We start from the raw sequence: 9,868 nt of genomic DNA, 5'->3' as shown, positions 1-9,868 counted from the left end.
CTTAGTCTAAGAGAAAACTACTGAGGCAGGGAACCTGATTAACAAGCACGTCTCAAGGAGCTGAGAAACAAGGATTGGACATAAAGGTGAAGCGGACAGAGGGATGCGACTGCTTCAAGTGTATGGAGGGCAGATAGAAGTGTGTGAACAAAGTGTGTGAACCATGTCTGCCTCTGCCTTGTGGATTTGATGCTGGAACCAGTTGCTGGTCGGACTATGCTGGCTTTTTGGTAGCCAATGCACATCCTTTGTTCCACACCTGACTGGGGGCTAGGATCTGTTTTTTGCCCTTCCCATTGCAGATAGGCTTCTCTAGAGGCATAGTCCAACCGCCACTGCTCTCACACTGTGTTCTTCAGCATGATGCCACAGTGCGAGCTATTCACGCTTTTACATGGAAAAGCAGTTGCCACCAGGTGGGGAAAGTGCAGTACAAATACTGTCATTGGTTTAATAAATTTTGTAATTTTTGCTATCAGTATTCCACATCATAACATCATGTAAAAGCATGAATAATTTTACTTGAATCTGCAACTTACAGAAGAAGACTACATCTCCCAGGGAACAACACAATAGGTCACGGGACCTGGACCTCTATATTAACTCTGTCGCAGAACAGGACTGCTGTCTTTCGAGTTCTGTGTTCAGGGGAGTGGGTGGGACTATCACCGTCTCGCCTAAATTTCACAGTAGGCCTCTCGGTTACGGGACTCATTCTCTCTCTTATTTTGTCTGATTCGTTAGCTCAATTTTCAATTATATTATATTATATTTTATTATCCGTATTTCGATATAGTATTTAGTAAATAAAGTGTGCCTCCTTAGATCGTTTGCCGCAGGCCACCATTGGAATCCACCAGGGCACGTGGCAGTTCCTATGGGCGGTGCAGGGGAAAGGATTGTGACATCACAGAGCAGGGGGCGTGGCCATCAGACTTAAGTCATGTCCACGCTGGCAGACCTCCCCCAGCTTTCAGACTCGTGAGCAGCTCGCTCCGTCCTGGTGGTCCACGCTGGAGACTCGCTCTGGGTGACAGCCATTTGGTGCTGGTTGAGATTGTTCTTTGCGAGAGATCAGGATGAATCTCAGGCCCTGGCTCTCCTCTGCCTGGCTCTGACCATGTCTCCATTGTGGGACATGGCCTCTGGCTATGCCAGCTAATCTCAGCGATGGGTCTGGAATCGGGACCCAAAAACTGAAGTTCCTGAGGAGCAGCATCGGTGGAGACCAAGACCCTGACCTCCACTTGGCCCCTGCTGGTTTGAGCCTGACCATTCTCATGGCCTGTCAGGACGGAGGACAGGAAGAAAACCCAGGTACTTCTCAGAGCAGCAATCCAGTGGCAGAACAAGATCCTGACCTCCACTCCTGGTTTGTGTTGGTTTGGCGCCTGACCTCCTGCCCTGTCAGGGTAAGAGACAGGAAGAAAAAAACCTAGGTACTTCCTAGGAAACGCATCCAGTGGAGAAACAAGATCCTGGACCTCCAACTTGTGTGTTGTGTTTGGCCTGCACTCCTGCTGTCAGGGTGACGGAGGCAGGAAGAGAAAAACCAGGAACTTCCTTCGAGGAAAGGCAGCATCCAGGTGTGAAGAACAAAGATCCCAACCTCCACTTGCTTGTGGTTGGTTTGGCCTGACCCTCGCTGCCCTGTCAGGGTGAGGACAGGAAGAGAAAAACAGGTACTTCCTAGGGATCAGCATCCAGTGGAGAAACAGAGTCCTGAACCTCCGACACTTTGCGTGTTGGTTTGGCCTGACGCTCCTTGCCCTGTCAGCGTGAGGACAGGCAAGGAAATAACAGGTACCTCCTGACGAGAAGCAGCATGCCAAGGAAGACAAATGCCAGATCCTCCACTGGTGTGTGGGGTATGGCCGGACCTCGCTGCCCTGTCCGAGGTGTTGAGGACAGGAGGAAAAACCAGTCCTTCCTCAGGATCAGCATCCAGTGGAGAACAAGATCCTGACCTCCACTTGGCCGTGTTGGTTTGGCCTGACCTCCTGCCCTGTCAGGGCTGAGGACAGGAAGAATAATCAGGACCTTCCTGAGAAGCAGCACACAGAGGAGACCAAGAGCCAGACCTCCAGCTGGCCCTGTTGGTTTGGCCTGACATGCAGCATAAGGAACTGAGTGCAGAAGGAAAAATTCAGGACATCCTGAGGAAGCAGCACCTGTGGAGAACCAGAGAAGGATCTCCACATGGGCCCTGCTGGCCTTGGCCTGCACTTCCTGCCCTGTCAGGACTTGAGAAACCAGGCGAAGACAAACCAGGCCTTGCTGAGGAGCAGCGTTCAGAGGACCACCAAGAGACGTCTCTCCAACGTGCGCCTGCTGCGTTTTGGCCTAAAACTCCTGGCTCACAGAGGACTACGACAGGAAGATAAACCAAGTCCGTCCTGAGGGAGAAGAGCCCAGAGGAGACCAACGGCCAGACGTCCACCTTGTCCTGTGGTTTGGCCTAACCTGCACCAAGGGAACGGATACCAGGAAGGCAAATCAGGTCCTTCCTGAGGGGGCAGCATACAGTGGAGACCAAGAGGCAGACCTCATCCTGGTCCTGTTTGTTTGGCCCTAACCTCTTGCCCAATTATGATCAAGGACAGAGACAAATGAGGTCCCTCCGAGGGGCAACGTACAGAGGTGGACCTCCACTCGTCCTGGTGGCGTGGTGAAATTTTCATTTGTCCGGACAGGACTGACGAAACTGAAAGAAAAGAGGAAAAAGGTTCTTTCCCCAGGAGCAGCAACCCGTGCAGACCACGATTCTGACCGGCTACTGGCCCTGCTGGCTTGGCCCTTCCCAGTGCCCCAAACAGGTCCGGTACAGAGACAGCAAGGTTGTTGTTCCTGAGGGCACAAAGCAGCAGTTCCCCCGGTGCAAAGATGGAGACCTGGCTCCTTATAGATCCCTTGGTAATCACCTGCATTTGCTGCCTGTTGCAGAAGGCCTGCGACCTCTGAGAAGACTAAGAAGCCGTCTTGGACAGGTGAGCGATCAAGATGCATCGCACAGGGAGGGTACTGTGGCTGGTGATCAGGGAAACATAAAGGCCATTCACTTGAAGACTTCCAAGGAAAACAGACCCACAGAGGTCCATTAGATCTTCCCAGGGACTGCCCAGCCACAGGGATGCCACACAAGTGGGAGACCCCCGCACAACACAGGGCCTACCAGAGGTGGTGTGAGCCTCACGGGCTGCCCCGAGCATTCCTGTGAGGCTGGAAATGCTCCGTGCAAACCAAAGCCCTGCAGGGTGATGCTCCGCCAAACGAGCCTGCATCCCTTTCACAGTGCCCATGTTCTCTCACTTCCAGATAGCAGGACAAACGGCCTCAGTTTCCAAAGAAACAGAGTGCCAGGAAAACGACAACGAAGTTGCTTCCAACCTGCTCTGCCTGAAGTACGAGCTGCCCAGCTGCCCAGTCATGGCTTCCAAATCACAGTCAAGGAAGATTGGCGTAGCTATTGTATATCTTGGGAACACTATGCTAACATGAACAGTTCCATTCAGTCTCTCTTCAATGCTTTGCAGAGTGAGTTGTTCTCCCTTGTTCCTCTTAGGACGTGCTCCGGTGTGCTCTTTGCACTGGCACTGTGCTTCCCACAATGCTAATTGTCCATCTTGTTTTGCATCTGCGGTTGTCTTCTGCAGCTTTCGGCATTCCGTGTTGAATTTAAACGAGAGTGACCTCCAGCCCCTGATGACAAAACTGAAGTCGCTCTTTGCATTGTTGGAGCACAGTCAGGTAATTATTTCATGTTCTAGTTATTTCTTTGGACCAAAGTCCAAACACCACAACAGCAACAAACCTTTAGATTCCAGATGTTGTGAATCTTTCATATCTGAGGGAAAGTAAGAAAAATAGCCCATACACAAAGTAATTAGGAGTCCTTTCTCCACCAACCTGAAATTGAGCATGAGTGACTCCAGATGGGTCATATCTCAATCCATTGGTGAAGGCACCCGTCTGTCCCCCAGAGACACCGTGTTGACTTTTCACTTGTTGTGAGCCCACTGACCCGCACCTCTCTGTTTTCCAAGACTTGACCGGCAGCTTTGCCTTGTTTCCATTGTGGTGCTACACCATTACAGATCCATTGCAGGTCTCTTTCAGGGGGTAACGTAGAGAACATCTTAGCTTGCACATTTGGTCATAAAAGAGCCTGTTTATTCCAAGCAGGTTATGGTGTGTTTGATGTGCATTCACGTACATGCTTGTTGTGTAGCTTGTATTAAGATTTCCAGAATTTCCTACAATCCTTCTAGTTATTTTTCTTTTGGCCAGTACGTAAAGTCATTTCTCCAGGCAATTACGGGTCTGCCACTGTATTAATGTGACAACAATTGCCTAAAGGCACTGATTACGTTGCCCAGTAATGCAGTTTACCTCCCTGCAGAGATCAGAGGATGGATGGAAGTTTAGTCGATTTTTATAGGTTCTTTTTTTTAATCAATGGACTTGGTATCAAATTAAGGATCAAATTAAGTTCAGGTGAATTAGTAGAAGTCTGTGGGTCAGGAACAGAAAGCATTTGAAACTGAATGAAGAAATGAATGCATGTATTGTTCATATGAGTACCTAATTGATACATGCTGGTAAAAGGGGGCACATAGAATCTGTTATCCCCGTGGCAGTCCAACAGAGGGATGTTCAGCAGGGCTGAAATTCATCCTCCAGTGCTGGTTGCCACATACCAAACCAGTCTTCTCCTATATGAAGTGAGACCCGGTGGCTTAAATGTGTTTTTCCCTCTCTCTCCAGGCACCTGCCATCTCACCAGAGAGTTCCTGTCTGCCTCCCAGCCATTCTGGTTTACCCCTGGTTCTCAGCAGGACTGCTCAGAGTATCTCAAGTACCTCCTGAATCGGTATGTGGCAAGCATATTAATTTTGGAGCCCAGACGTGGTGATGCCCCAAGCATTCACATCATATGAAATGCTGACCCCTCTGAAGTGGTGCAAGCGGCTGAGAACAGAGACTGGGAGTGAAAGATGGGAAAACCGGTCTGGGGCTTCTTAGTAGAACTCTGTTTGTGCCAACCTGGGGGGAAGAAATGAATTGGGCTTGAAAATTTCTGAAATTGCCCCACGTTCAGAGGAAAACTGTTTGCCTGACAAGCCTCCTCTCTAAAATGGTGATTTGCCTTTCTTTCACCAACAAATCCCAAGTCTCCAGAGTCCTGGTGATGTCGTGCAAAGTGGGGTCAATGCACGCTGACCATCTGTGCCTTCTGCAACACCACACTTGGCATCAGGCCCCTGTGCACACACAGAAACCATACTGTAGAAACTCGTGCTGTATGTTTTATTTGTTCTCATCTTTTTCCTTCTACCAAAGATTACATGAAGAAGAAAAAAACTGAAAAGATCTACTACCAGCAGCTCAAGGAATCCAGCTTGATGTCTCAAGACATGGAGCATCAATCCATAAACAAGACACTGGTTGAGAAGATGTTTGGGGGAAAAATGTTGACAAAGATTCGTTGCTTGAAGTGTTTAAACGTGTCTTCACGAGAAGAAGCTCACCAGACCTGTCATTGGGCGTTCCCCCCATCAGACAGGACCTACGCCAACAACTCACTCTGAAGCCATGAAGAGAGACTGAATGACACTGTTCATGTAGCAAGTGTTTCCCGAGTTCAATAAGCCAATCTTCCTTGTCTGTGATTTGGAAGCCATGACTGGGCAGCTGGGCAGCTCGTACTTCTGGGAGGTACAAGCATTTTGTCCAAAGACATGTTCATTCCGTTCTGTGCTTGGAACTGGAAGAGCCTTGGAAAGAAAGTGGTGACACCAATCGTCATCTTTCAGATGGGCAAATGCAGAACTCCTCTGCAGGAGGTGTTCGTGGTGCAGATCATCCTCATGTTGGCGTGCACCCAGTAGAAGACATTGCAGTCATCAAGGACTTTTCTGTGCACAAACCTTTGCTGGGCTGAGGCGTGCTCCTCCCCGCGGGCTGACCGTCCCCCTGAAAAGAACAGGCTGTCAGATGGACACAAGTGGCTCATGGAAATCACTCTCCCTGCTCTCTGCTCCACCTGCCCCTTTCCCTTTTGCTTGCCCTACTCTCACACAGGCCCTGGAGCTCCCAAGGCCAAAGATGAACGCAGCAGGGCATGCACTTGCCCTGGGCAGATGCTGGGAAATGGGCCCCTTCTCCTTCTTCAAGGGCCCTCATCAGGAACATTGCATCTGTGGGTGTCTTTTCTCTCCCGAATCCTGTACTGCCTTCTGCCCTGAGCAGCAGCCTCCCCATACAAACAGACTGCAGCACTCACTTGCTTTGATGCCTTTCCTGCCGCTCATCCACAGAAAGCACACTCTGGCTGGAGCTGGATGAGGAGTCTGCGGATGGTCTCGTGCTCTCCCCTGTGCCATGCTCCGTATTCATGCACTGCTGGATGTCATGCATGTGCGTTTGGAGCAGGCAGGGGGTCGTCAGCTCACTCTCCGTAGAACTTATTTTGTCCTCAGTCAGGCAGAGCAGGTTGGAAGCAACTTCGTTGTCCTTTTCCTGGCACTCTGTTTCTTTGGAAACTGAGGCCGTTTGTCCTGCTATCTGGAAGTGAGAGAACATGGGCACTGTGAAAGGGATGCAGGCTCGTTTGGCAGAGCATCACCCTGCAGGGCTTTGGTTTGCATTTCCAGCCTCACAGGAATGCTCGGGGCAGCCCGTGAGGCTCACACCACCTCTGGTAGGCCCTGTGTTGTGCGGGGGTCTCCCACTGTGTGGCATCCCTGTGGCTGGGCAAGTCCCTGGGGAGAGCTAATGGACCTCTGGGGGTCTGCTTTCCTTAAAGCTCTCCAAGTTTATGGCCTTGATGGCTCCCTGCTGTGCAGACACGGTACCCTCCCTGTGCAATTCAACTCGATCACTCACCTGTCCAAGACGGCTTCTTAGTCTTCTCCAGAGGTCGCAGGCCTTCCTGAACAGGCAGCAAATGCAGGTGATTACCAAGGGATCTATAAGGAGCCAGGTTCTCCTTCTTTGCACCAGGTAGTCCCGGAGGTGGACCAGGAAGCAAGGCAAGCTGTAGAGCTTCCACTTGGTGCCCGGGGACTGCTGCTTTGTGCCCTCAGGAACAACAACCTTGCTGAAAAGAGAGAGAATAAGCTGTGAGAGACACGCAGACCAGCAGTTTGTCCAGATGTATCTTTAGGACTTGGTATTCTGGTGTTACTTGGTTACTCTGGGCCAGACCTGCCAGCTTGACAACCAGGCTGTCATTTAAGACGCCTAACTAAGGCCTTAACCCCACCGGCTACTTCTTAAAAAAGGAAAGGAACAAAACCAGATTCGCTGTATGCACCCTATGTAAGTGCACACTATGGAAAGCAGAAGTGGAGTCCTCAGTACATGGGAGACATGGAGCTGTTGGAGCACATCCATAGAAGAGCCACAGTAAGGATCCAATGGATAGAACACCTCTCCCACGAGGACAGGTTGAGAGCTGAGGCTGTGCAGCCTGGAGAACAGCAGGCTGTGAGGTAACCTGAGAGCAGCCATCATGGCACCAGGTCGCCGTTCCCAACCCAGCTTGGTGAGGCACAGTCGTGGGCAAGGGGACTCCTCATGTCCTGCTGCCATCACTGCCCACGGCCTCAGGGGACCTCAGTGGGATTTTCCATGCAGCTCCATGGACACACGTGGACAAGCACGACTCATACAGGCACGATGGGAACAGCTGGGGGCAATCGCGGGGCGCAGCGTGTTTGCTCCAAGAGGGGAGTGTCCTGCTGTGCCGTGGCCACAGAGCTGCCCCCGCCGTGGGTTGCAAAGGAGCTCATTTCTGTTCCCAAAATAGGAGCGGGTTGCCACACAGCCCGACTGTCCTTTGGCCCTTCTGGCAGCTCTGGGCAGCGCTGCTGGTTCTGCTCACGGCTGGGATTTCAGCAGCACTTCCTCACCCCCCGGCTTCATCTCTGAGTGTTCCGTGTTCCCTCCGGCATCACGATGGGACACGAGGTGGCGATGGGGACCAGGCTGACGCCGCTGAGCCACCACTACCCCCATGTGCTGCCCAAGCCCTGCAGCAGCTCGGCAGGACAATGCTGGGGCCAAAGGTGGGAGCAGGAGGCAGCATCCTCCACGCCACTCAGCCCCAGGAGCGCAGCCATGTCCCCGCAGTCCCGATATCCCACAGCGCCACGCACGGGGTGAAAGCACCCACACACCTTGGGGGCGTGCTGCGCTGCTTGGTGGGGGACTAGGAGAGAATTAACTGTGCCCCGTCCGTGCCCAAAAGCCAGCACAGCTGTGGGAGAGCCCAGCGGCTGCCTCTGCCCTTCCCAGCACGCCCAGCCACGGCCGCCCGCTCTGAGCACAGCTCCCCAGCTGCGGGGCCGGCGCTGGGGCAGCCGCAGCCCCCGGGGGATGCGCAAGCGACAAGTGGCCCCGCGTCCTTTCCCAAAACAGAGCGCCGTGGCTTCCCATCGACGGACCGAGGCAGACGGGCGGCCCCAGCCGCTGAGCCACGGTGTCACCAGGTCCCAACGGCCACCGCAGCGCCGCGCAACGGACCCCATCGCGTGCGGACGCCATTCGGCGCCCACGTCCCCCACAGGAGCCCGACGGTCTGTGAGCAAAAGACAACAGAATGCCTCAAAACCCACACCTACAGCTGCACTAATGTGTGGGCACGCTGGGCTGTGCTCACACTCACACTTCCCTCCCTGTTATCCTTGTTTCCAATGGACAGTACAGCCCTCTTCTCACCTTCTCTCACCTGGCACATTATGTGCCCTCCCTCGGGGGCAGCTGCTTTGAAGCCTCTTACAAAAGGATCACACACTGCATTGCCTGCTCCTTTAACTGAGGGCAGCCGTAAGGCTGATCGAGCCCACAGTTATTGCAGCAAGCGCGACTCTCTCGTCAATTTTAACATCAGAATAGGAGAGCCTTACTGTCACGGAGTGATCTAGATCAATCTATGTCCGTGACAGGGGGGGCAGTCGGTCCGTGGTCCCCCCCGGCCCCCGACAAAGGGGAAGGGAAAAAGGGAAGGGGTAGGGAGATGGGAGCTGGGCTCAAGGAAACAAACAGAGAAGCGGCACCCGGGAGGCATGGCAGGTTGATTATATCACCTTGCCACGGTCTTGCAATGTTTGCTATGTGCTTACCATGGTGGAGGCAACCCCTTGGTGAACAGAAACATGTGCAGCACCTCATTCTAAAGCCCAAAACAAAACATTGGGTCTTGAGAAACAAGACCTGTGGCAACATGGCACCCCAGAAAGAACTGAGACTGATAATGGGACTCAATTCCAAGATTCACTTGTGGATATTTGGGCCAGTGAACATGGCATCAGGTGGATTTATCACATCCCCCTATCATGCACCAGCCTCTGGTATGATTGAAGGATACAGTGGGTTGTTGAAAACCATGTTTAAGCACTGGGAGAAGCATTTGGCAGAAGCCACCTGGCTGGTCAACACCCAGAGGATCTGTCAATCCAGATGGTCCTACAGGATCCAGGTCCCAACACACTGTAGAGGGAGATAAGGTCCCTGTAGTACAGATAAAGAACGTGTAGGGAAAAGCAGTTTGGGTCCTTCCAGCCAATGGACAGGGCAAACCTCTCCTTGGAACTGTTTCTGCACAGGGGACCTGGGTGCACGTGGTGGGTAATGGAGAAAAATGGGGACGTCCAGTGTGTAACACAAGGAAATCTGATGCTCAGGGAGTGCAGTCAGTGATTCCATGTACACGTATGTGTATATGCATATGTAACACGTGTTACTTATTGTGTGTTCCTATGCAGATATATGTTCTGCATGATGAGGTGCTGTGGAATAAGGGGTGGAATGTTGTGGTTGAGTGATTTCTGTTGCCGCTATTCCACATCAGAACATCCTGCAGAAC

General features: G+C 52.2%; 2 protein-coding genes and 1 long non-coding RNA gene across 3 annotated transcripts in view; 2 read left to right on the top strand and 1 right to left on the bottom strand.

The window, feature by feature from the left end:
- Positions 1-1,083, top strand: part of LOC116653128 (ubiquitin carboxyl-terminal hydrolase 35-like) — a 3,026-nt gene extending 1,943 nt beyond the window's left edge. Inside the window, exon 4 of the mRNA XM_032443290.1 lies at positions 826-1,083. Coding sequence (XP_032299181.1) covers positions 826-1,083 — 258 coding nt within the window. The remainder of the gene's footprint in view (positions 1-825) is intronic.
- Positions 1,084-4,793: 3,710 nt separating this feature from the next.
- On the top strand, positions 4,794-5,464 carry LOC116652789. The gene is made up of 2 exons (XR_004306001.1): positions 4,794-4,870; positions 5,341-5,464. It is a non-coding gene; the product is annotated as an uncharacterized LOC116652789 (long non-coding RNA).
- Positions 5,465-5,578: 114 nt separating this feature from the next.
- Positions 5,579-6,423, bottom strand: LOC107308549 (ubiquitin carboxyl-terminal hydrolase 35-like). The gene is made up of 3 exons (XM_032442279.1): positions 6,284-6,423; positions 5,928-5,973; positions 5,579-5,774 (listed from the first exon to the last, which is right to left on the bottom strand). The coding sequence occupies exons 1-3, from the start codon at positions 6,415-6,417 to the stop codon at positions 5,580-5,582; spliced, it is 375 nt and encodes a 124-aa protein (XP_032298170.1). The 5' UTR covers positions 6,418-6,423; the 3' UTR covers position 5,579.
- Positions 6,424-9,868: the final 3,445 nt, after the last annotated feature.

Source organism: Coturnix japonica, chromosome 1, assembly GCF_001577835.2.
Source record: "Coturnix japonica isolate 7356 chromosome 1, Coturnix japonica 2.1, whole genome shotgun sequence".
In the NCBI taxonomy this organism is placed as follows: domain Eukaryota; kingdom Metazoa; phylum Chordata; class Aves; order Galliformes; family Phasianidae; genus Coturnix; species Coturnix japonica.
This window is presented reverse-complemented; position numbering and strand designations above follow the sequence as displayed.